The sequence below is a fragment of the Nicotiana sylvestris genome, chromosome 7, assembly GCF_000393655.2.
Source record: "Nicotiana sylvestris chromosome 7, ASM39365v2, whole genome shotgun sequence".
In the NCBI taxonomy this organism is placed as follows: Eukaryota; Viridiplantae; Streptophyta; class Magnoliopsida; order Solanales; family Solanaceae; genus Nicotiana; species Nicotiana sylvestris.
Genome location: NC_091063.1, coordinates 113495949 through 113523668, shown reverse-complemented (window position 1 = coordinate 113523668; position 27720 = coordinate 113495949). Strand labels below are relative to the sequence as shown.

The following is a 27720-nucleotide window of genomic DNA, read 5'->3' as shown; positions in this document are numbered from 1 at the left end:
GTCTAGAGTTCCTCGAAGAGAGTCAAAGATCTGGTAATCCATTAATTCTCGAAAATTGTGCTCCATCATTTTTGTTTCACGTAGTTGAACTATCTCCAACCTTGATATTTTCATCTTGGTTGATTGGATGATCTCCGGCTATATTGATAGTTTAAATTGAGCAGAAATAAAAAAAGAAAACTTAGTATTTTGGATGAATAGCAAAATTGTTGTAGCCTACGGTGGATGTCAAACTATTTAACCAAAAATTTGATTTTTAAGACAAAGCAATTGAGGGCTGAATGTAGTAGATTCAATCAAAAAAATAACTAATTATAGAGAATAAAATGATGAGGTGTAAAGCAAGACGAAAAACTAATATTATTTGATGGTTGCGTGGGGCTTGAAAGTTTGGGGCCGTATCTACTATAGAGCTTGTAAGACCGTTTAAGGTGAAAATAATAGCCTTTCAAGTGATGACAGTGATTCAAGAGGTTATAGATTGTTCTTGCAAATGAACAAGTGTTAATTTTTTTTTATTATCTTTACCTAGTTAGGATATATGAAGAAGATAGCATTTGCGTACCGCCAGTGTCATGATAAAAAGGGAAAAGACCCAAATATTGACATCAATAAACGAATAAACATAATCGGGGTTAACCATAATTCTGATCAAAGTAGGCAGTTAGAGCCTTTTGACCCTAGGTTCGCCATACCAGACATACAACATCATAATTAATATGTAGTAACTTAGGGGTTGTTAGGTTGATTGTTATGCATGTAATAGTAATGTATGAATTAGTTATGCAGGGTTTAGTTACATTGTGATTAGTTATGCATGGATTAGTTATGTAGGAACTAATTTTGCAAAATTTAGTTATATAAGGATTAATAATATAAAAATGTACTGTGAGTTTTATTTATTATAGTCTAGTTTATTCTATTAAAAGTATATTTTAGATATATTTTTAAACAAAAAAAATACAAGTTTGAATAGAGAGTATTCTTGTTATTTTGTGTTTTAATAAAAAGTATTACTAATACATGTATAAATTATTCCACCTTCTACCCTATATTAATACTAGTAGTGGTACCCGCGCGATGCGCGGTAAACATTTAAAAAATATTAATTAAATTAAATTATATTGGGCTTGTTTGATCCTATTAGATCGTATTACTTTAGTAAATTTAAATTGTCATCTTATTTGTCATTACGATATACCCAACAATAAAATCTCTATTAAATTAAAGATACTTATATAGTCAGTGAATAATTTTTTTGTTCTATATTTTTCTTTATTACATTATCCATTGTTTAGTATTATTATATTGTTAATTAAATTTTTTATTAATTTTGTCTGCTCGCTTTCTTTTTCTAATATAAGAGAAGATATATAATTTATTACTGTTGAAATATATTTTTATTTTGAATTTTAATATGTTGTTCTTAATAATATTATCTAAATTTTAATGAATAAAATCTCTATTAAATTAAAGGGACTTATACATGTAGCGAATAACTTTTTTGTTGTATTTTACTTTATTATATCACCTAATATTTAGTATTATTACATTGTTAATAGAATTTTTTATTAGCGTATTACTTTAATTAATATTTTTCTCTTCTGCTTTGTGTTTGTAATATAATAGAAGATATATATTTTATTACTGTTGAAATAATTTTTATTTAAAATTTTACTCTATTGTTCTCAATAATATTGTCTGAATTTTAATGAACAAATTCTCGATTAAATTAAAGGGACTTATGTAGTCATCAAATAACTTTTTTATGTATTTAACTTTATTATATCACCCATGTTTGAGTAGTTAATTTTAGATAGTTCATTTCGTTGTGTCTTTTTTATCATTTTTTTTGTAAATAATTTTTGAATCTCCTAATTGTTGGATCTTTATCCTAAAATTTGTCACTTTGTTAACTTTTTGATGTTATATTTGGAATTATCACAATGATTCACTTCTCTCTATTCTATAAAAATAAAATAGATATTGTCTGAATTTTAATAATCTCTATTAAATTAAAGGGACTTATATAGTCATCAAATAACTTTTTTTTGTTATGTATTTCTGTTTTTTATATTATCCAATATTTAGTTTAATTATTTTGTTAAAAGAAATTATTATCATATTACTTGTTTAATATTTTTGTTTGCTAATTTTTTTTTGTAATATAATAGAAGATATATATATTTTATTACTCTTGAAAATATTTTTTTATTTTAAGTTTTATTATATTTTTCTCAATAACAATGTTTGAATTTTAATGAATAAATACACTTTTTATTTCGAAAAAGAAAAACGAAAATAATTTTAAAAAATGAACTAAAGAAATTAACTAACCTAACCCTCACCCCGTGTTTGAGTAGTTAATTTATGTAGTTAATTTATTATTGATTTTTAATAAATAATTTTTTTGTTGTTAACTAATTGTGCCATGTGGCTTTTTTTTATTGCTTTATTTTTGTTTTTTATTTTAAAATAAATTTAAAACTCCAACTTGAAACTACTCCCCAATTTGAATTGGTAATTTTTTATTTTTTTTATTTCGTTTTTTATTTTAATTTTTTTTAAAAATTCCAACTTGAAACTACTCCCCAATTTGACTAGTTAGTTGTTTTTTTTTTAGTATTTTTATTATAACTAATTTTTTTAAAAAATTATTTTTAATCTCCAATTTGAAACTACTCCCACCCAATTTGAATGGGTAGTTATATATATATATATATTTATATTTTCATTTTTTTATTATGACTAATTATAAGATATCTATATTTCTTCAATCAAATAAAGTAACCTATATATATATAGATGATAGGTTTTATTTTTAATTATTTTAGTTTTTATAGATATTTAAATTCAAAAATAATAACTAATTATTAACTAAATAACTAATTATGCAATGTGGCTTTTTTTTAGGCTGCCACTTGGTTTAAGGAGATGACTTTGTCCTCTTCTTTTAATAATATATAGATATAGATATAGATTTCCTTATAACTTATACATATATTAGTAATGCGGAAAAGAAAAACAAGAACCGAATATTGTATTAATAATAATTTGTTTTATGTGGAAAAGAGAAAAAATCAATCAAACATGGAATAACTTGTGCTAGATTCCCATTTTGTAATTCTAGTTCTAGTTTTAACACATGGATAACACCTGTCTAATTGACTATCAAACGACCATAAGTTATTAACATTAATTAATGCACGTCTCTGACAAATACCATGTGTCCCTATAGCCAATCTTCTTTCAAATCTTCTACCTGAGCGTCGAGTTTCGCGTGACCTTTGTTTTCTCAGTACCAGCACTTAGCTTCAATTTCTAATTGTTAAAAAATTGATTCAGATGATGGGCGAAGAAGGTCGTAAAGAAGCAATGGAGAGTCTATCTCTTGACGACGATGAGGACGATAACAAATCGACCTCCAAATCCTACTCTAATTACCGAAGTGCCATGACTTCCCTTTCCGATTCCCACCATCCTCTTTCCCCGTCAGTCGTCGCTACACCTGCCGATTCCGATCCCTTGTTAGCTCCTCCTGAAACTTCCTCTATTCAACCCCCTTCTCCTTACGCCGACATCGTTTCCAACCCTCTCGACGCCAGCATTGTTGAAGAACTTAACGGCATCCAAAACCCTAACGACGACTCGAGTAACTCGACAATGCCGGAGATACCTCCCTCTTTAAACTTGGAGTATTTGAATATCACGGTTTCAGATCCGCACAAGGAAATGGAATCGGGGTCAATTGTTCCCGGCAGTAATACTTACGTTACCTACTTAATCACTACCAAAACCAATTTACCCGATTACGTAGGATCCGATTTCAGCGTTCGGAGACGGTTCAAAGATGTGGTTACGTTATCGGATCGATTGAGCGAAGGTTACAGAGGGTATTTCATTCCTCCGAGGCCAGATAAGAGTGTAGTGGAGAGTCAAGTGATGCAAAAGCAAGAGTTCGTGGAGCAGAGAAGATCGGCACTGGAGAAGTACTTGCAGAAGCTTGCATCACATCCGGTGATCAAGAAGAGTGATGAATTGAGAGTGTTTTTGCAGGTGGACGGTAAGCTTCCTTTGCCTACGACCACTGATGTGGCATCTAGGGTTTTGGATGGAGCAGTGAAGTTGCCCAAGCAGTTGTTCGGAGGGGGCTCAGGGGGGAATGTGATTGGCCCGCAGGATGTTGTGCAACCCGCTAAAGGTGGCAGGGATTTGCTGAGGTTGTTCAAGGAGTTGAAGCAGTCTGTTGCGAATGATTGGGGCGGCTCGAAGTCACTTGTGGAGGAGGAGGATAAGGATTTCCTGGAAAAGAAAGAGGGGTTGCAAAATCTTGAGCTGCAACTAAGTAATGCATCAAAACAGGTATCTCATTTCGATTTATGTTATATGCTGACACTGTAATTAAACTTATTATAGCAGGTTACTTACTAGTAGTATTTATTATGGTTACCTGCATTTAACTTTTATGCGACCTGATTATGTAGATATTTTTTGCACCATCAGCGCATAGAACTTAAAACTCTTTTCATTTCCCTATTCGCGAATTATACTATTTCTCATTCTAATTCTACATATTTTTGTGCTTTTATTTTCAATCCGAGTTTGTTAGTGTCACATTTTCCTGTAGGAGTATAATGACACTGGTCTAATCAGAATTCTCAAGTAGCTAAATGGTTTTGTTACCATTGTCCAAAAAAAAAAAGAAGGTAGCTCAATGGTTTACAAATTTAGTTCCTAAAATGGAACATGTATTGGTTTGCATATTACCCATTGAGTTCTGTGAATATTGTTCTGTTTGTTATTAGTTAATCTTTTATAATTTTATTCCAAATTAGGCTGAATTACTCGTGAAAGCTCAGCAAGATATGGGGGAGACGATTGGAGAACTGGGGCTAACATTTATTAAGTTGACGAAATTTGAGAATGAGCGAGCTACGTTGAACTCTCAGAGAGAACGCGCAGCTGATATGAAAAACGTGGCTACTGCGGCTGTTAAAGCTAGCAGATTGTATCGGGAGTTGAATTCACAGACAGTGAAGCATTTGGTAACCATTTTATCCTTTAGAGCAGACCTTATGTTTATAAGAGTGCGCCTTGTTTAAAACACTCTTTTCTCTTTCCATTATAAACTAGTTTCTAAACATGTGCATTGCACATGTATTCCACTTCAATTGGTACAAAGTTTTCAATCCGACTGAAATATTAGTAAAACATGTGCATGATATATAAACATTTAAAGGAAAAAAAATATAAGCTCAAAATGATGAATAAGGATCCTATAGTAGCTGAAATCAAATTGATCGAAACTTCCGCAGAAGAATGTTTATTTTAGTTAGGTAGGTAAGATATATAATTAGTTACATTAATTTTGATGAAGTACAAACATGTGATATGGTCGGATCTCACCCAATACTTCGTTATAAACAGCGTTTTATGTTCATGTGTTATTCTGACTTCTTGGTTTTTCTGTCATGTCCAATACTTTTGTTGTGATAGGTATCCTCTTGAAAGTTGCAACTATCACTAATATATGGTTGTGATCTATATATCTGAAGATAACTATAACTGTAAGTTTATAAACAACTTTGTTTTTGAAATCATCTCAAACTGTACCATTGCAACTAATAATAACAAGTTACACAGGATATTCGTCTAAACAAGAATGTTGAGTTTTGTGAGTATAGTTGTGAAGATATATGTAAGAGGAGAAACAACCACAGAAATCAGCAAAACAATCATACAAAGCAGCAAAAAATGCAACATATTTGCGTGAGTTACCAGTTGCATCTTCGCTCTCCAAGTTATAGGTGACAAACATGCAGGACTAATTAAAAGAATTTTTTTTTTCCAGAAAGAGTTAATCAGTTTCAAAGCATGCCTAGGTGTTCGAGCAAAGTCTATTTTAACACAATAAACTTTATGCTCAGTGAATCCATTCTACTTCTATTAAACAAGAGAAATAGGTTAAATGAATTACCAAAAAGTAATAGGCCGAACCAGATTTGACTATTGCAGAGCCGAAGTAGAGTACTTTGTAAATGGATTGCCTTGAATATATGGGTTGATTTTTCCATTAGCAACTAAAGGAGTCGAAGAGTCACTGAAGTGAATGCTATATTTCTTCAACTCCCAAGAAAAGTTGATCTAGGAATTACAATCATTAAAAGCAATTGCCTAAATTTAATACAGACTATGAACATATAGGGACTAACTTTTACGTTTTATTTTATATTTAAACTGCATAATATTCACTGATGAAACTCACGGCTCCTTGGGATCCTTTACTTTATAAGAGTTTTTCTCTTTTTGAATATATGCCCAAAAAAAAAGAAGAGTAATGATATTACAATTGACACCTTGTTCTTTTAGGATTTAGAAGGATAAGAAGGTCATTTAATTTGTTTTTCTCTAAGCCGAGGGTCTATTGGAAACAATCTTTCTATCTTCACAAGGTAGGGGTAAGGCTGCGTATATATTACCCTCCCCAGACCCCACTATGTAGGATTATACTGGGTTTGTTGTTGTTGATATGATATGATTTGATGATCAAAGAAACAAATTCCATGAATGGACTCCGGTGGTTGTCATCTGCACTGAACTTGGAAGTGCAATGTTCTTTCAGCTTTCTACCACTATTTAGGTTGTTGATCAACTTTACAGAAGATGTATTTTGGTGCGCTCTTACATTCTATAATGAACCTTAACTTTTAATACTGGAATTATATGTATTGCAGGATATTCTACACGAACACCTGAGTTTAATGCTGGGCATACACCATGCATTTTCAGACCGGTCAAGTGCTTTATTGACAGTGCAGACTCTCATTTCGGAATTGTCTTCCTTAAATTCAAAAGCAGAGAAACTTGAAACAACAACTTCTAAGATATTTGGAGGTGATAAATCAAGAGTTCGAAAGTCGGAAGAGTTAAAAGATGCCATTAGGGTCACTGAAGATGCCAAAAGCTGTGCCATCAGAGAATATGAGCGCATTAAGGTATTTAGAATTAGCCCATGGCGTCTGCGGTTGGTTAATTTAATGTTTTTAGCATTGCCATTGTGTGCTCTACTAGTTCTGCCTTGCATTCTACGTCTTTTGTTGTTTGAAAATGGCTTATTGTCATTGGATAACTTCATTATTTACTACTCTTTGTGTTGCTGAATTGATGTTATATTGATTACCCCAATTAGCTGAAGCTAACTTTCTCATTGGTTATTTGAGATATGCAGTGCGTTTCATCTTGTTGGATGTGATTAAAAATCCTTGTCTCTCATTACCTTAGGTCTCTTGTGATATTTGGTGATTCATGTTGAAAATCCTTATGAATGATTTCTGTTAGATAATTTTGGTAAATTGCTAAAATGACCCAGAGTTGAACTTACCCCAAGTTTCAAATATTAGCAGACTGAAACAAGTCGCTTAGTCTGTTGCTTACAGCTCATTCTTCTATGAATCTTTCTGGTGACACATTTGTTCTAACCTTGCAGACGTAATCTTTGTAAATGCTACTTCCATAGCTGTCTCCTTTAAGACGAATACAATGTTTTCCCAGTTTTATATTCCTCGCCAATTTTATAAATGTATATAGGTGTATTCCTGATAATAGCATTTCTAATTGGTGTAGATGTATTAATTGAAGAACTTACCCAAAAAAGGGATTTTTTTTTGATATGGTAATGAATTTCATAGAAGGCATCAAGGAGATGCAAAAATTACAGAGCAAGAATATAAAAAAAAAAGACAATGTTAGCTCTATTACAGAAAAACTATTCTAAAGTGAAGGAGCTAACAAAGTCCAAAAAGGTTTCAGGGGAAGGTAAAGGGGACAGGTTGCTCCAACTACAAAGACTTGTTAAACATCTGGTTTTAAGAATGTAGTTTAGAGTAGATATGCCATCAAAACATCTAGTATTTCTTTCTGTCCAGATACACCAAAAAATACAAGCAGGGAGCATCTTCCATACTTTGCTGATGGATTTTCCAACCTTCCATGAGATCCAGCTAGCATCTTTTACACTATCAGACATGATAAAAAAAAAGATGTATTTAGTGAAGAATACTTCCTTTCCGCCTAGCACATTTTTCTTTTCAATCTGAAAGAGCTGCGTGGTTTTGCCCTTTGACAGTTTTCTTCTCAAGTTCTTTGATGTAATAATTTAAAAAATTTCAAGATCCAAAGCTAATAATTCTTTTTGAGAAAAGAAGCTAATATAGTAATTTTTTGTTCTATCTCCACCAATAAAATCACAACTGATACAATGATACATTTTTATTGTCTTAAACTACCTAAAACTTTAAAGATGCAATTGTGGACTCTTATCTTCAATGAAATTTCAAGTGAATATCCATGAAACTTCTTCTTGTCCTATGTCTGGCAAATTGCACTATACTTTTTCTCTGACAATCTTAGTCAATCTTAGTAGGCTGACAATCCTTCGAAAATCACTATCTTAAACTAAGTTTCCACCTTTTCCTTTCAATAAATGTCCGGTACAGTATAGTTGCTTTCATTTCCATCTCATTTGTGAATAGTCCTTGTACTTATCATTCAATCAGCTATGCCCGAACCCTTATCAAAATTGGATTGGCTGTATGAATCATCTGAAGCTGTATGCTTTGTGCTGGCCTAATTATATGCCCGAATTCAGGCCTTAAAGATAGGGGTTCTCTAAAATTGGAGGGTCTCTGAATCTAACATTTATTCTTACGGTCGTATACAAGTATTAACCAGACTAAGAAGACTCTTGGCAAACACCTCCCATAATACAAGTGCACTGACAATAACTATACCTTAATACCAGCTAGTTGGTATCATCCCCTAATGTGGAACTAATCCAAAAAATATCTAGGATAGTCTAGAATCAGAATCACAATCATAAAGTAAGGTAGCAAGTTTGGGGATCACAAATTGTAACCAAAAGTTTAGGCCGTGCTGTTATCATTGTGTTTGGTGGAGACCAGAGATGGAGAAACATGCAAACAGGTTGAAACATCAATTTATCCCGTGTGATAACTTCTACCCGGCCCTCCTATGTGATATCCTTTTAGAGGGCTTATAATCTGCACCATTTTCTAATAAAACCCATGCTGAGATGAACCAGCTTTTGGAGAAAATATTTTACCCTGTTCAGTCTCTAATTAGACACGGACACGAAGCAACTATCATACTTTAATTGCAGAAGTTGGAGAGAATGTAGAGAATTGGAGAAAATACTAGAACTATGAGAAGTTTGAGAGAATATACATTTTGTGGTAGGAGTAAAATCATCAGAATCAATTCCTTTAAGCTACCATGAGTTTGTCTTGGTAGTCATCCTGAGAAATATAGGACTAGCACTGGCTGTACATGAACTATACAGTAAGTAGAAATAGAATTACTTAAATTTTTTGTTCTTAATCATCATGAACTAACTTAAAGAGTGTATTTATGAAGTTATGTTCGTTTAAGCGTTGCTTGGCTATAAGCTTGACTTCTAGGCTCACCTAGGCTTATCTTTGCGTTCGCACAATTGCAGGCGCCAACCATAATTTTAGCTGCCCAAGTGGATGCATATTCTTTTATTCATCTTGTTGATGTGAACGCCTCTGAGAATTTTTTGTTTTGATCCGCTGCCTCTTTATATTTTTCGGAAATTAATATTCTCTGTAGTTAGTCTTATTAAAAAAAATAATTTCAGTTGTTAGGGTGTGCTTATGTACTGTTCTTTCGGGAGCCCTAACAATTTATTTGTCTGATTACAGGAGAGTAATCGAAGTGAGATAGATAGAATAAATAGAGAAAGGCATGTTGACTTTGTGAAGATGTTGAAAGGATTCATAACTAATCAGGTACCTCATTGTTTTCTGACTGGTTTCTCTTTTAGATAGATTGCTAGACTTAAGTTCCATTTCTTGTTTGTCGGTAGTACTGCCTCCACCTGCCACCCTCCAAGATAGAGGAGGGGGGGGGATTTAAAGAAACGGACAAAACGGGATAAAAGAAACAGGAAAGTGAAACATCCATTAAAGGATTTTGCTGATAACTGAAAAAGTGTAGTTGCATTCAAGTTTTTATTGTTGGTATATTAGCTATTAAACAAAGAGATTTGTGTTCATCTGCACCAGTGTTTACATGTTTTTTTATGTCCTTAAAATGTTGCTTTGATATATAGCAGCATGATGCCTGATCAATTGAGATGAGTGACATTTTCTGATTGACTAGTGTGGTCACACTTTAGTGCATCAGCAAGGGAACATGGAGGGAGGTGCAACTAAAAGTCTAGTTAACAATGGTGATTAAATTGTAGCAATCATTGCCAGACTTTTTCTTCTTTCTCCTTCTCCTAACCACTGCTTTCCCTCGTTTTTTCATGTGTGCGTTTAGCATTTATTGTCTTACAGATGCGTCGATTCTTAAACAGACACATGACCATGTTTGATTATGCAAGATCAACTAAGATACATAAGTAGGATGTGATAAAATTAAGTTACTCTCCCTTAACTCATGTTAGACGAAATATTCCATGCTTCATGTAACTTACCCAGCATAAATGAGTAGATGGCTTTTTCATAGAAAATGACTCTCTCCCTCTTGGATAATGTCCACATTTCTTTTGTACCAAAAACTAACGTCCACCTTCGTAAAAGAGTGAATTAGACAGCTGTACTCAATTTCTAGTTTCAGGGGACCTACTTTAGCTCTAGCCAGTCAAACTGGTTTCTTTTTTTTAAATTTTTAATAAAGAAAAGGTAATATATGGTCCCACATGTGTCCTCACCCAACGGACAATGATTCTAATTTTCTGATTGTCTTTCTATATAAATTCAAATTAAGACCCATAGCCCTCGATAACTTCTAGGTTATCAAAAATAAATAAATAAATTAAATGAACAAAGTTTACTGTACAACTCCAGTTGATTATTTACCCAAACTGGAATTTTTGCCCTTGGGTGTGGTGGGTAATGTCACTCACCATCCTAGCTAAGTTGGCTGGAATAAGAGATGCATTCTCTCCTGATGTAGAAAGTTGCTAAGAAATAGACATCATATGGACGCATATCAAGTTCTAGTTAGAATTTGAAATTTAAAATGATAGATTGGCCTGCCAGTAGTTGAAAGGTAAATGGGCTTTGTATATCTTTGGAGGGTGGATGGATGTATTTTAAATTTGGTGAGAAAGGATATGTGATGTACAATCAAGGTTTTGCACCTCTCAAGCACAAAGAAGAGAGAAAAACAAAAGCACCCCGCTAAAGTTTTTCACAAAACTAGCGAAAGCGTTCTTGGGCTTCTTCAATTTCTTGAGATTCTTGGGCCTAAATTGGACTAAGGCTAATTAGTGTAAGTATTTTAAATTCATGGCTAAATTCTCCAAATCCATTGGCACCTTCATGAGCCCAATAAGCCTCCATTGTTGTAGAAAACATGACCTCCACTTGTACTTCTCTAACATCAAGATTTGAGCTTGTATGTTCATCAATATGGTCTTCGAAAGGAAAGGAAGACACAAAAACCAAAGAATAAGGCCCAAAGAAGTTTATACTAATCGAAAGTATCAAACCCATTGGCATAGTGGAAGCTAAGATTTTAGCGAGCCTATTTGGACAATGGACCAAGATAATATAGAAACCTTTTGCCAATATATATATATATATATATATATATATGGGTGGAATGGTTGAAATAGAATGACAAGGAAATAGAGGTAAGAAAAAGATAATTGTAATGTGGCACAAATGTAATTGGGATTGCAAAAAGAAACAAATTTGTTGTCATTCAGTTTCATTCATTTTGAGGATGTAAATACATGAGTTAAAAGTATACCCTGAGGTGCATATGCGCCATGGTGCAGAAAGAACCAAAAATAGTAGTTGTAGGAGCTGACCTTTATAAGAGGTCATTAGGACCAGATCTAGTCTGTAGGGGAGGCTTCTATTTTACAAGATTAATTAATGAAGGAAAGGAACTGGCATCCCTAAAGTGACAAAATCAATGAAGGAATATCTCCAAGGTTATAGTATCTCTTGTGAAGTACAAGGAGGCCAGTTCACATGATTCAGGAGGGCACCTCCGGTAGGTGCTTAACAATATGGTAGGTGCTTCACTAAGGTCTTCTTTTAAAGATGTTGGTGTAGTATAAAAGGAGATATTATTAGAACTTTGGAGCATTTTATTAAGAGGGCACTTTCTGAAAAGAGCTTTCATATAACATTGCTTTAATTCCTAAGGAAAAAGGCATTGCCGAAATTAGAGATTATACCAATCAGTCTTATTGGGAAAAGCACCACTAAATTGCCGAAGGCTCTCCCCCAATTTCTCAAGAAAAGAAGACATAGGTAAATTGATATTTGGGAAGTGGAATGCCTTCATCAAAGTAGTGTTTTGTAGAGCGAGAAGTGGAAAAAAACGAGGAGGCCTCGCTTCACCGAAGCGCGCTTTTTTTTTCATGTGAAGCGCAATTTAACACTTAAATAAAAATAAATTGAATAGGCATAGATAAATGACCAAGAACTCAATAAAAATAATATATTAAGCAAATGTTTCAATTCTTAAATCAAGAAATAAATAACAGATACTAAAACTAGATAGTCAATGATCCTCAAAAGTCATAACATATTAAGCAAATGCAAAACAAAATCTCAAAAAGAGCAACATCCTATTCTTCAACAAGATCTCCAAACTATTGAAGTGTCATCATGTTCGAGTTATTATATTGGTCGTCATCTTCTTCATCATCATCAGAGGCTTCATCAATTAGGGTTCTACTTGTACTTGTAGATACTCTTTCTTTGCTCCTTAAAGTACTTCCCCTAACACCATAAACATTCTCCTCAACTCCACTTGCCATAGCAACATGACCAAAAGTGAGACCTTCTCCTTCATATACTTCTTCTTCTTCTTCATGATTTTCGGGGGCTCCGGTTAACCATTCATTTGCTTCATCAATGTTATCCAATAAAATTGGATCAATGATATTGCGAGCTTTTTAACGACGAGCCAATGTTCTATTATATTTTATGAACACGAGATCATTGAGTTTCTTTAGCTCAAGCCTATTCCCTTTCTTAGTATGAATCTGCATATAAGTTGTACTTAGGACAATTAAGATACACTTTAATTTAGTAATAATGTAATATAGCTTCTCACATGTTCATAAAACTCCAATTTCTATCGCATCCGGATGAACTACAAGTTAAGCTTTGAACTCTAATAGCAAATTGTTGCAAATTTGGAACTTCATAACCAATTGCATCCACCATTCAACTGGAGAAGTATTATTTTAGAAGTTAATAACTTAAAAGTTAAAGCTCTAAAGAGTAAAACAATTGAAACAACTTGCTCACCTGGTGCCAATTTGGTTCTGCCTCTAATGGCCGAAGCTGATCCAAGTATTCCATCGGCTTGCATATACACACCAAGCTCTTCCCCTATTTTGTCTTGCATCGCTTCATTTGGCACCAACTTCGCAACACATGCCTTCCACACTTCTACATCTAAAGTCTTCTTCTCGTTATTTGTATAAAAGAATTCGGGGTTCAAAATATGCCCTGCTGCATGTAAAAGTTGATGAAGCTGATCCGTCCACCTTTCATCAATGATTTCAAAAACTCTCCCATATTTCCTCCTATCATGATCAAATGCCTTCTCAATAGCTTCTTTAGCTCTATCCATGGCTTCATAAATGTATCCCATTGGTGGTTTTCTCTCCCCATCCACCAAACGAAGTATAGTAACCAAAGGATTACCAACTTTAAGTGCTTGAATAGTGTCATTCCAAAAATATGGACCAATAATAAATCTCACAACTTCTTTCCCAAGAGCTTCCTTTGCATAGATGCTCTCACTCCATTCAGTTGACATGAACAAGGTTCGCAAATTTTTCTTTTGCAGGTAAAAACTATGCAAAGACATGATAGCTGTTGCGAATCTTGTCTTAGCCGGTTTCACCATTTTTTTTTGGTTTGTGTATCTCCTCATCATGTTCAACAACAACGGCCTTTGACTAATGTAAGAATGTATCTTGATCGCCTTAGCAAAAACTGTAGGAAATCAAATTTCATAGTTAATAAGTATAAGCAATTAACATGAAGGTTAAAATTGAAAATAAGAACCACTTGTTCACCTGTAGAATATGGAGCTAACTTGAAAATGTCACCTAACATCAAGTTGATACAATGTAGGTCTGTTCATTCGGATCGGATATCCGAAATCTGAACCGATCCATTCAATTTCGGATTTCGGATTGGGTCAGATTTCGAATTGTGTTTTTTAAAATTTCGAATTTCGGATCGGTATATTTTAATCCGATCCGATCTAAAATCCAAAATTATTAGGCAATGTATGAATACTACATTTTAATTTCGGATAGTCAGTACTTCCTTTACATCTTCCTCCAAGTTATTGCCTTTACAATTGCTTAGATTTAGCTATATTGGTACCATAATACTCTCATAATTGCATAAACATGATTTTTTCTTAATGTATTGCCTCTTTTACAAAGAAAATATACATATTAGTTTGCAATTTTGAGGCATAATAATACGATCCGAAATCCGATCCGATCCAAACATTAAAATCTGATATGATCTGATATAATTCGGATCGGATTCAGATTGCATTTTCTAGAATCCAAAATCCGAAATCCGAATCCGAAATGTGCTAAATCTGATCCGATCCGTGCATAACCCTAATACAATGTGCAGCACAACGAGTCCAAAAAATATTCGGGGAAACTCCTTTCAACATGTCACCTGCTTTTTTATTCTCACTTGCGTTATCAGTAACAACTTGAACCACATTTTCCGGTCCAACTTTCAATATTGTCTTCTCAAACAAGTTGAACATTGTATTGGAATCGGTTGAAGAGTCACTAGCATCATAGGATTCAAGAAACACACCACCTCTCAGAGAATTCACCAAAACATTAATGACCGTTTTTCCATTTTTTGCTGTCCATTTATCCATCATAGTGGATCGACCCTATATTTTCCATTGCACCTTATGCTCCTCAACAATCTTGTTTGTCTTCTCCACCTCCTTTTTTAGACAATGGAACTCTTACTTCGTGATAGGTAAGGGGCTTCATTCCTGGGCCACATTGGCCTACGGCCTCAATGAATTCACCAAAACTAGCAGTGTAATTTAAACAATTAAAAGGGAGCCCCGCATCATACATCCACCTGGCAAAAGCATATACAATGCGCTCCGTTTAAACTCTTCCTACAAGAATTTACGTCAACAACTTCACCCCAGTGTTTTTGAGAGCACAAAAAAGCGACAAAGGCTCGCCTCTTCAAAAGCGAAGCGCACACTTTATTAAAGTGAAGCACAATTCTTAAAAAACATAATGTAAAATTATAAATAATTAAAAACTTTCAATTTAAATACTTAAAAGTAGGTACTAGGTACCACCAAATCATCCACCAACCATCCACAACTCATAGGACAAGCAAAATCAAAGCTACTAAATTACTAGAATCAACATCTTCAAGATTCTTCTTCAAGATTGTCAAAATCTTGAATTCCTCTATTATCTTCATATTGCTCGTCATCTTCTTCTTCCCCCTCCTCTTCATGATCACTTTCATCTTCATCAATTAGGGATAGGGATCGACTTGTAGTAGCCACATTTTTTTCCTTCCTAATAGAGCTTGAACTTGGAGTATATCTCCTTAAACCATAAGGATTCTCCCCAACTCCACTACCAACCGTAACATCACCCCAAGTGAAATCGGAGTCGCCTTCAAATACTTCTTCTTCTTTACAGTTTTCGAGGACTCCAGTTAGCCACTCATTAGCCTCATCAATATTGTCCAAAAGGATTGGATCAATTATATTGCGGTGGTTGTAGCGACGCCTCAATGCTCTATTGTATTTTATGAACACTAGATTATGGAGGCGCTTCAAAGTTAGTCGATTCCTCTTCTTTGTATGAATCTGCAAACAAGATGTGTCAACGAATTAGTAGGAGTTTGGAGAATTGAAATATAATTTACTTTATCTCAAAACACGAAATAATTCTTTTTATTTCTCACGTGTTCAAAAACAAGGCTTTTTCATGAATGTAACAGGTGGCTTATACAGAGAGAATTGGACAAGAGTGGTCGAAAGTTGCAGAGGAGACCAGTCGTTATTCAAGAGAGAATGCATAAAATGTATGCTATAAAACCAGATTTTACCTTTTCGTTCTTCCATTCTCGTTTTTATTGAGGTGTACAGTGGGAACATTAGAAGATACATCTTTACTCTCAAATTTTCCTGAATTTCCCACTCTTAGGAGTGTTCTCACGCTTAAAAATTGTTTTCTTGTTTCTCAATAGAAGGTTTCCTTTCAGTGTATTATATGAGTGATAAGCTGCTGACTGGCAAGCATGAAACCGAATTGCAGTTCTGTGGAAGGATGGCTTATTTCTGGATTGTATTCATGGCCAAATTGAGGAACCAGTTTAATTGTAATTCAATCTTGGCACCGGTCGCTATCTCAATGAACTGGAAAGTGTGCAGTGCTTCCTTGCGGGTGCTTGTCTTGAGCGCGAGTGATAACCCTTAGAAGTAGCCTGTTGAAACAAAAGCTTGAGAATAATATATCTTTTCCTTTTGAGGCATTACGTGCATTTGCTCCTATAGTTTTTGGATGAGCTCAGTATTCAGATCCTTGTATTTACCAGGATCCTGCTTAAAGTCTTAAGATTCAAGAGCGAAGTTACATTTTTGTATCTGTGTTTAAGGGTTATATGTTTTTTGTCTTATTCCTTTAGTTGTGCAGATAATTCTTCGGAATGGAAAGTGGTAGCCTCTCCCAATGTTAAAATCTTGAATGGAAAATATCAAGTTCCTTTCGCATGGCCAATTTGTTCCCTTTTTTCTTATTTAGGACGTAGTATTTTTTGTGTGCGTGTGACTGGCGTGCGCCAGTTGACGTTACTCATGTGATATGCATACAATTCTTTCAGTGTGGTACTGGCATTAGTACCGTGTGATTTGGATTGTTTGAATTATGTGCAAATAACCTTAACATATAAATTTTCCAGATAAAATTATATTTAGTCATTAAATATTACTTTCACTGTTTCAATTTGTTTGAAATTATTTGATTGAGTGTGGAATTTAAGAAAAAAGATAAGATTTTTGAAATTTGTGATCCAAAATAATTAATAGATATTTGTGTGGCTATAAATTATTTCAATAAGGGTAAAATGAGAAGTTTAAAGATCTATTTTTTCCAAATTTAGAAAGGGATCATTCTTTTTGAAGTCGACTAAAAAGAAAATAAGTTCATTCTTTTTGAAATGTATGGAATAATTTTTTTTAAAAAGGACATGAAACTATTTCTCAAATTTAATAGTGGATAACACCCAATCCCTTGATTTTAGTACTTGCATTTTGTTTCAGTGGCAATATTAAAGAATACTAAACATGTCATGTTGTGATGTCTTTTTAGCATATTAGATCATATTATTTTAATATAATTCTTATTACCACTTTATTTTTCATCTCAAATTCAAAAAAGTCTTATACTATAACGATCCGACCGATTGTTTTGTGTATTTAAGCCTTGTTCACTTATTTGATGCTTCTTGTATGTGCATATATTGTTATGTGACTTGCGTGGATGGTTAGTTTGGTTTCAGGAAGGCTTTGGAATGAATTGGAATACTTAGTTTTATAGTTGGATGTTTAAGTTATAAGAGTTGTCCGAGGGTTGACTTTGGTATAAACGACCTCAGATTGGTGATTTGATGGTTCCAATAGTTTCGTATGATGGTTTTGAACTTAGGAGTATGTTCGAAATTGGATTTGGATGTTCCTAGATTGATTTGGCTCTAATTGGTGAAAGCTGAAATTTGGAGGTTTGGAAAGTTCACAGTTTTGACTTGGAGTTGACTTTGAGGCTATTAGGGTCGGATTGTTGTTCCAGAAGGTGGAATAAGTTCATTATGTCATTTGAAATTTGTGCGCAAAATTTGGGGTCATTCCGAGTTGGTTAGACGTGGTTCGACGTGAGTTTTGAAAGTCGGAAATTTGATTAATTCATTAGGCTTAAATTGAGGTGCGATTTGTAGTTTTGATGTTATTTTGTGTGATTTGAGACCTCGAGCAGGTCCGTATTATGTTTTGGGACTGGATATTGTGGTTGCACGGGATCACGGAGGCTTCGGATGAGTTTCGGATGGGCTTCAAGCCATTGATGTTGAATTGGCTGATCAGATCTGGGGTTTTCACACCTGCAAGATTTGGTCCACAGTTGCGAATCCTCAGAAGCGGACCTGGGGTCGCAAATGCGAGCTTGGATAGGATCAGGTTTGTCCGCAGATGTGCGCTACATAGAGCGTAGAAGTGGCTCCGCAGAAGCGGACTTCTGTCCGCAGAAACCAAGGGGCAGATACATAAGTGGATTCTGCATCTGCAAGGCATTTTCCATTGACCAAGTTGACTCAGAAGGGAGCTCTTTTCAGATGGTCTGACGAGTGTGAGAAGAGCTTTCAGAAGCTGAAAACTGCCTTGACTATACCCAGTGTTGGTGTTAACCACAGGTTCGGGGACTTACACTGTGTATTATGATGCATTGCGTATTGATCTTGGAGCGGTATTGATGAAGGATGGTAGGGTGATTGCCTATGCATCTCGTCAACTAAAGATCCATAAAAGGAACTACTCTATGCATGATTTGGAGTTAGCAGCCATTATTCACGCGCTCAAACTTTGGAGGCACTATTTATACGACGTGCCGTGTGAGGTCTACACCGATCATCGGAGTCTCCAGCATCTATTCAAGCAAAAGGATTTTTGATGCAGCGGAGATGGTTGGAGTTATTGAAAGACTATTATATCACCATATTGTACCATCCGGGAAATTTTAATACAGTAGTCGATGCCTTGAGTAGGAAGGCGGAGAGCATGGGTAGCTTAGCATTTATACCGGCGATGGAGAGACCATTAGCCATGGATGTTCAGGCTTTGGTTAAAAGGTTGGATATTTCGTAGACTAGTTGGGTTCTCGCTTGTGTTGTGGTGCAGTCATCTTTGTTTGAATGCATCAAGGCTTTCCAGTTTGATGATCCTCACTTGTTGGTGTTGAAAGACACAGTGCAATAGGGTAGTGCTAAGAAGTTTGTGATTGGAGATGATGGCGTTATGCGGCTTCAAGGCCAGATGTGTGTTCCAAATGTTGGATTGATAGAGCTGCGCCTTGAGGAGGCTCATAACTTACGGTATTCCATTCACCCAGGTATCACAAATATGTATCATGACTTGAAGTACCATTATTGGTGGTAGAAGATGAAAAAAGACGTTATTGGACATGTCTCTCGGTTATTGAATTATCAACAAGTGAAGTATGTACATCAGAATCCGGTGGTTTGACTTAGAAGTTGGTGATACGGGAATAAAAGCGGGAGCGCATCACTATGGACTTTGTGGTAGTATTATCATGGAACTTAAGGAGGTATGATGTTGTTTGGGTCATTACGGACCGATTGACTAAGTTTGTGCATTTCATCCCAGTGATGACTTCCTACTCTTCAGAGCGTTCAGCTCAGATTTACATTAGGGAGATAATTTGCCTGCACGGTGTTCCCATTTCTATCGGACCATGGCACGCAGTTCACTTCACACTTTTGGAGAGATATGTAGTATGAGTTGGGCATGCCGGTTGAGCTGAGTGCCGTGTTTCACCCTCAGACGGATGGGCATACCGAACAGGCCATTCAGATTTTGGAGGATATGTTGAGAGCATGTACTATTGATTTTAGGGGGGTCAGTGGAACCAGTTTCTACCTCTAGCAGAGTTTGCCTACAACAACATCTACCAGTCGAGTATCGAAATGGCTATGAGGCCTTATATGGGAGGCGATATCGTTCTCCGGTTGAATGGTTTGAGCTTGGTTAGGCTAGATTGTTGGGCACAGATTTGGTTCGTGACTCTTTGGAAAAGGTGAAGGTGCTTCAGGAGTGGCTCCGTACAGCATAGTCCAGGCAAAAGAGTTACATTGATAGGAAGGTTCGGAATATGACTTACATTGAGGGTGAAAAGGTTCATCACCGAGTGTCAGGGTGTGATGTGATTTGGGAAGAAGGGCAAGTTGAACCCGAGGTTTATTGGCCTATTTGAGATTTTGGAGCGAGTTGGGAAGGTTTCTTATAGGCTGGCATTGCCTCCTAGCTTAGAGGGGTACATTCGATATTTCACATTTCCATGTTTCAAAAGTACCATGAAGATATGTATCATGCTTTGGCCTTCAACATCGTACATCTTGATGAAAATTTGACTTATGAGGATGAGCCAGTGGCTATTCTAGACCGACAAGTTCGAAAGTTGAGATCAAAGGATATTCCTTCTGTGAACTATGAGGAGATGTCAACCGATTGAGGAGGCTACTTGGGAGTTCGAGTCTGAGTCTGACATGAGGAGTAGATACCCGTATCTTTTTACCAGTCCAGATACATTTCTATGCTCGCTTGAAGACGAACATTTCTTTTGGAGGTGGAGAATGTAACAACTCGATAGGTTGTTTTGCGTACTAACTCCCCATTTTGTGTTTCGAGACCTTTCATCACTCTAATGGATGATTTATGACTTGTGTGCACGGTCCGTGTCGATTTTCGGAAAGTTTGAATATGATTTTTTAAAGAAAATATGATTTTTGACTTTTAGAGTAGCTAGAGTTGACCACGATCAATGTTTTTAGTAAATGACCTTGAATCGGTGTTTTGATGATTCCGGTAGGTTCGTATGATGATTTTGGACTTGTACACATGTTTGGTTAGGGTCTCGGGTTAGCCGAGGCTGTTTTAGCTATTTATGTAGAAAGTTGGAAATTGGAGTTTGAACTTTAAAAAATCTTGAGTTTTGGTGATTGATTCTTGATTTTAAATGTTATTGTGAGGATTTGAGCTTGCGAGCGAGTTTCTATGATGTTATTATCTTGTGTTAATGTTCAGATAGTAGCCTTAGGGCTCGAGTGAGTTTCAGATAAGTTACAGATTAATTTGGAATAACTGATGTGTTTGCTGGAGTTGCTGGGCTGCAGATCTCGCATTTGCGAGGTTCTGTCCGCAAATGCGAGTCCTGCATTCGCGAGAAAAGACTCGCATTTGCGAAGTTGGGAGGAATTGGGCATCTTCGCTTTTGTGAAGTTTACCTTGCTTTTGCAACATGGTAGGGTATCGCAAATGCGAGACAACGATCGCAATTGCGTCACTGGTGAGTGGTAGTATAGCTTCGCTTTTGTGCGGATCTGGTACTTCGCAAATGCAAAGTATTAGTTGCATGTGGGACATCTGGGTGGCTTAGACACTGTTCGCATTTGCAATGTGCGATCATTTCAACTGTGAACAAGAGTTCGCAATTGCGATATCTGCAATTTGGTAAAAGGTAGGATTTCAGGACTTGTCTCACTTTAAACTATTTTGAGACCTAGAATCTATAGAGGTGATTTTGTTCACAATTGCGATATATGCAGCTGGGTAAAAGGTTAGAATTTTGGGACTTAGCTCACTTTACACCATTTTAAGACCTAGACTCCATAGATGCTAGTTTTGGAGAGTAATTTCTTCCCAACTTTATAGGTTAGCAATCTTAACTTGTAGTTCAATTTCCATTAGTTTCACTATCAAATCTAAGATTTCATAGGGTAGGAACTGGGTTTTGGGTAGAAATTAAGGATTTTGTAGAATTGAGATTTAGACCTCAAACTAGGGTCGGATCTCGAAACAAATCACATATTAGGGGGATGAATGGGTAATCGGGATTGTCATAATTTCAGATTTCTACCATGTGGGCTCGAGTTGACTTTTTGTTGACTTTTCCAATTATGTTAATGATCGAACGTTTTTGATACTAGGGTAGATTCTAAATCTTGTTTTGACTTATTTGATTAATAATTGACTAGATTCGGGTAGTTTGGAGGCTTGTTCTGAAGGGAAGAAGGTATTGAATTGGTGATCTTGTTTCGGGAAGAGGTAAGTTTTCCTGATTAACCTTTACTGAGGGAATTAGGGTGTAATTGAGTGTATTTTCTACATGATCTATGTGTTGGTGGCGTCGTATATACTAGGTGACGATTGTATATGCATTGGACATGAGATAATCATGCGGGTAGAACTAGCCTTATTTGTGCCATGTTACTTTGTGTATTATATTTTTTCATGCTTTAGATAGATTGTGAAACTCTTTGATTTCTCTTATGCATGTTATTTCCTATGCTGAGCTTATTGAGATATTGGGCGTTGAGATCATTGAATTTATGATTTGGCTGTTGGTGCAGAAGTTTTGGTAAACTCTTATATGTCGAGTTATGTTCAAACGTTACCTTTGATGTTGTTTATGCTTCCTACCTTTCTCGGTACTGTGTTATATGCGATGATTGGCGAGGAAGAGTGAAATGAACGGAGGGTGTTGCCGCTCTTGTGAGGAGAGTGATTCTATAAGAAGGGTGCTTTCGTTCTTTACAATATATAAATATCTTTGCAAAAGGTATTTCCGCGCTTGATCAAGTGTGAGGATATGCACAAAGGGTATTTCCATGCTTACTATATATATTATGTTGCGAGGATGAGAGTAAAGCACGAAGGGTGGTACTGTGCCGTTTGTTGATTTCATTGTTCTTTTATTTTGCTGTTCGGATTGAGGACTTGGCTTTGTGGCTTTGTAATTTACCTTTGAAAAGATGGTTCTGAGTTGTTGTAGAAGCATGAGTTGTGGTTTACTCGGTAGCACTTTCCTTTACTTTCCCGTTTTATGCCCCCTTACTTACGTACTTATTATCTTGCTCACATGTAGTTATCCTGTTTTATACTTGGTACCTTACTTTTCATCTCGTTATTTCGTGATACTAAATTTGCACAGGTTTGATTGTAGGTGTCTTGTCTTAGCCTCGTCACTACCTCATCGGGGTTAGGCTCGACACTTACGAAGTACATTGAGTCGGTTGTACTCATACTATACTTCTATAATTCTTGTGCAGATTCAGACATTGGTACTAGTGAAATCTCGAGAGGTGCTTAGCGGATGCCATTTAGACAACTTGAGGTAGAGTTGCACACCATTTTCAAGCCTTAAAGCCATCTTTCCTTTTCTATTGTATTGTTTCTACTTTCCAGAAAACATTGTATTTCTTTGAAGACATTGTATTTAGTAAACTCTAGTAGCTTATGTACTAGTGAATCCACGTCTTGGGATAGTTGAACGTTAGTGTTGATCCTTAGACTTATCATTGTGTACCGCTGAGTTACTATTAGACTTTTTTACCATCATGTTGTTGATTGATAGTGTCATGTCTCTCGTATTCTCTATTATGCGTTGGCTTGCCTAGCAAGTGACGTTAGGTGTAATCACGACCCCGACGGGTTGGGATTTTGGCTCTTGACAGAAGTCAACCAATTCTATAAGAAGGAATCCCAATCCATAAAGCTTTGATCTTTCAAAAGTTTCCAAAAAGTAAACAACAGTAAACCCGGGCATGCATGTCTGATATCTAAAATTAATACGAAATCCCGATTACCCATAACCTGTCGAGTCCAACTATGTGATTAGTTTAATAATCAGGGTCTAATTTCATAATCAAATCTCCAAATTCAGTCTCTTAAGTTCATATCAAAATCCAATTTCTATACTTTAATTCCCTGTCGAGTCCAAATATGTGATTAGTTTAATAATCAGGGTCTAATTTCATAATCAAATCTCCAAAATTAGTCTCTTAAGTTCATATCAAAACCCAATTTCTATACTTTAATTCCTTATTCTCTATTATGTGTTGGCTTGCCTAGCAAGTGACGTTAGTAAGGCTGTATTGTGGTCCGAGCCTAAACGGGCCAAACGGGCCGGGCCTAACAGTCCCGGGCTTTGGCGGTTCCGGGCCAAACGGTCCCAATGGGTGGAACCGGCCCACTATGGTCCTAAGCCCACATGGTCCCAGGCTAAATGAGCCGGCCCACGGGCCTAAACGGGCTTTTTCGTTCCGGGCTATTTTTTTTATTTTTTTATCTAAGGCAATTTCTTGTAAACTATATATGTATATACTAATATAAATTGCTTATGTATAGCTATATATATATATATATATATATATATATATATATATATATATATATATATATATAGTATGTATATATAATTATATATTACCTTATATAATATATAGCTTATATATATTATATACACTATATCTATATCTATAATATATATCTACAAATATATATATATATATATATATAGTTTATATGTATTAGATATATATATATTGCCTTATATATATATGTATATATAGTTTATATGTATTAGATATATATATATATATATATATATATATATATATATATATATATATATATATATATATATATATCTAATTTTGCAAGTCCAAAATTTCTTCTTTCCGAACGGATCCAATCTCTGAAGAGTACTGATTTTTCCAAACTCTCCCTCATAGACGCTCTATGATCACTGATTTGAAGTCTTGCTTGACTGAAAGTGCTATCCGATGCAACTGTTGAAGCTTGAATACTTAAAATATCTCGAGCCATCCTTGAAAGAACCAGATAGTATTTTTGTTTGTCCTTCCACCATTCGAAAACATCGAAGGAGCTGTCGGGATTCTCTGATTCAAGTCCCTGCGACAAATAAACTTGAAGCTCATTTAGTTGTGAACTATCACCAATATTATCACCTTGAGAACCCCTGAACTCCGTCCAAGAACTAAGGGCTTTTAGGCCCGCAATTCTTTTAGATGATTGCGAACTAGACGAAGTAGGAGTTGAAACATTTGGTCTTGCATGATCTAAGGCAAGTTGATAAGCATTATAAATTGTTTGAACATTTATTTTAATTGAGGCTTTTGCATCTCTAAGTGTAGCATATTCCTCAGCTGAAAGTGATAAAGCATTATAAATTTTTGAATACCAAAAGTGAGGACCTCCTAATTTCATTGTAGGATTTAACACTGCAGCAACACCAAAAATAGAGGGGAGAAAAAAAATATTTTTTAAACTTAGCTTTCATAGAATCAATAACAAGTTGATAAATTACCCCACCCTTTGAAAATTGAGTAAACAAATCTGCAAATACTGCAATATAAACTAAACAGTTAGAAATAGTAGGATAATAATGCCCAGATAATTCATTTGTAGCAATATGAAATTGTTCTAAAAAGTCTACAAGCATTTTAACATTAGTCCAATCTTGATTTGTAAGGTGCTCATCATCATCATCATCATCATCATCATCATCATCATCATCACCTACACGAGCATTATACGTTGCGCTTATTGGGTTCCTATATTCATATGCAACAACTAAACTTTCATACATGTAATTCCATCTAGTCGGACAAGGTTTAGGAACCTTTCTTTCTCTAAGGCCAAATTCATCACATTTTTTAAAATAGTCTCTAAGTCTACTTCTACGGTTTGAATAAAAAAGCCAATTAAGAGCCATTTTAACCTTGTCAATTTCTACATTTAAAACTTTAATACCATCACCGACGATTAAATGACAAATATGACAAATACATCTAACATGAAAAATATTACTAAATGCAGGATTTAGTGTAGTTGTAAGCAAGCCTATAGCGTTAGTGTTACTAGAAGCATTATCCATTGAAACCGACATAATTTTATCTCTAATGCAAAAATATCTACAAATATCTGCAACTGTGTTAGCAATAAACTTACCTGTGTGGCGTGAATTAATTATTCTATAAGCAATAATGCGCTTTTGCATTATCCAGTCCTCATCTATCCAATGACTTGTAACATTTAGATAATCACAGTCATTACCACTTCTACCAATATCAGTAGTAATAGCAATGCAACAATCTATATGAGTAAATAAATAACGCAAATATTATTCATATTCATATTTATATTTATAAATATCGCTCTTTACGGTTGCGCGAGGCTATCCTTTATAAGTAGGATTAAAAACTCTTCTAATATAATGCACATAATGAGGGTTAGAAGGAAAACTATAGGGTAAGCACATAACAGTAACCATTTTTGCCAATTCTTCACGATCTTTATTTGGATCATAATATAAAATGCCACCGGTAACAGTGTCAATTCCCGGTTGAACTAGATTTGACCCTGTACTAGGGTTAACCGTACTATCTACACTTGTCCCCTCTTGCGCAACTTTCATTTGTAAATAGCTTTATCTCTAGGGTGTGTCTTTATGTGTCTAGTCAAACTACCCGTACCGCTACGGTCTCCAGTAAATTTATGAGCCATCAAATACCCACAAGTTTTACACTTAGCCTTATTTTGTTCTCTTAGTTGAGTAAAAAAGTGCCAAACAAGAGATGTTTCGGGCCGTTTAGAAGGTTGTCTATTAAAAGTAGGGATTACTACAGGAGGGTCAGGCGGGGCATCAGTTGGGTTATTAAAATGACTAGTAGGTGTCTCATCTAAATCCGGTTGCGTTTCATCTAAATCATCATTTTCCTCTACATTTTCAAAGATAGTTTGATTAGGATAAAGAACATTCATAACTTCTTCATTTAATTGTTGACCTGGTGCAACATCATGGCAAAATTGACTATCAGAAAATTGAAAACAAGGGTTATCACTATCAAGAATAACAGGTGGAGGAGGACGGCTAACAGGTCTGGGTCTGGGAGCCGGAGGAAGAGTAGTAGCTTGGTGACTAGATTCACCAATTCTAGATTTTCCCTTACCCTTACCCCCAAATATTTTTTCCAAAGAAAAGTACATATTAATTATAATTATACTAAATAAAACAAACAAAACTATAATATTAAAACTTAAGAGTTGGAATGAGTTTACCGAATTGACGAACAACTTCTTGAAAATTGAATATCGTTGAAGACTTGAATACTTCAATTCACCAACTTCACAATTTTTTACGAAATTGTAATAATAAAATAAGCAATTATAAAAGAAAATTAGAGAGAGATTGATGAATTTGTGAGTAAAAATGAAAGAATGAGGGGGTATTTATAGTTGAGAATAGGGAAAAAGTGTAATTATAAAAAGTTTGGGGGCCAATTGGCTATTTTCTAAAGTGACAAATGGCTAAAAATGCAGTCCAACAGCTACATTTTAAATATTTGACCGTTGTCCCTTTAATATTTTTTTTTTAAAATTAGACGTTGGGCCCGGTTGAACCGGCCCAGGCCCGGGCTCGCAGGCTTTTTGGTAAGGACCGGCCCGCTATGGGCTTTTGGACCAATAGAGACCGGCCCGTTTGGCCCGGGGTCCCGGCCCGGCCCCGGGCTGGGCCCGGCCCACAATACACCTTTAGATGTTAGGTGTAATCACGACCCCGACGGGTTGGGATTTTGGCTCTTGACATAAGTCAACCAATTCTATAGGAAGGAATCCCAATCCATAAAGCTTTGATCTTTCAAGAGTTTCCGAAAAGTAAACAAAAGTAAACCTGGGCATGCGTGGCTGATATCTAAAATTAATACCAAATCCCGATTACCCATAACCTGTCGAGTCCAAATATGTGATTAGTTTAATAATCAGGGTCTAATTTCATAATCAAATCTCCAAAATTAGTCTCTTAAGTTTGATATTAGGCTATATAGATGATATTTACACCTTAATATTACCATGCTTTATCGTTGTTTTATAGGCAAATTGATAGCAAAATACTCTAAATAGTGTTCTTTTGCTTTGCAGGAATTAATCTAAGTGAGGAAGCACTACGGAGTATTTTGGAGTCGATAATGTGAAGAAAACACCCAATCAAGAAGTACCCGAGCACAAAGAAGCAAAAATGGA

At 35.3% G+C, this 27720-nt stretch overlaps 1 protein-coding gene across 6 annotated transcripts; it reads left to right on the top strand.

Moving 5' to 3' along the window:
- Positions 1-3216: 3216 nt before the first annotated feature.
- LOC104238131 (sorting nexin 2B) lies at positions 3217-27640 on the top strand. 6 transcript variants are annotated; one of them, XM_009792415.2, is made up of 6 exons: positions 3217-4362; positions 4836-5045; positions 6735-6995; positions 9741-9827; positions 22944-23008; positions 27619-27640. In XM_009792415.2, the coding sequence occupies exons 1-6, from the start codon at positions 3346-3348 to the stop codon at positions 27623-27625; spliced, it is 1647 nt and encodes a 548-aa protein (XP_009790717.2). In that variant the 5' UTR covers positions 3217-3345; the 3' UTR covers positions 27626-27640. The 6 variants fall into 6 exon arrangements, with proteins under 6 accessions (XP_009790717.2, XP_009790714.1, XP_009790716.1 ...); XM_009792412.2 differs by lacking the exons at positions 22944-23008; positions 27619-27640 and adding exons at positions 16050-16133; positions 16367-16828; XM_009792414.2 differs by lacking the exons at positions 22944-23008; positions 27619-27640 and adding exons at positions 16050-16133; positions 16314-16828.
- Positions 27641-27720: the final 80 nt, after the last annotated feature.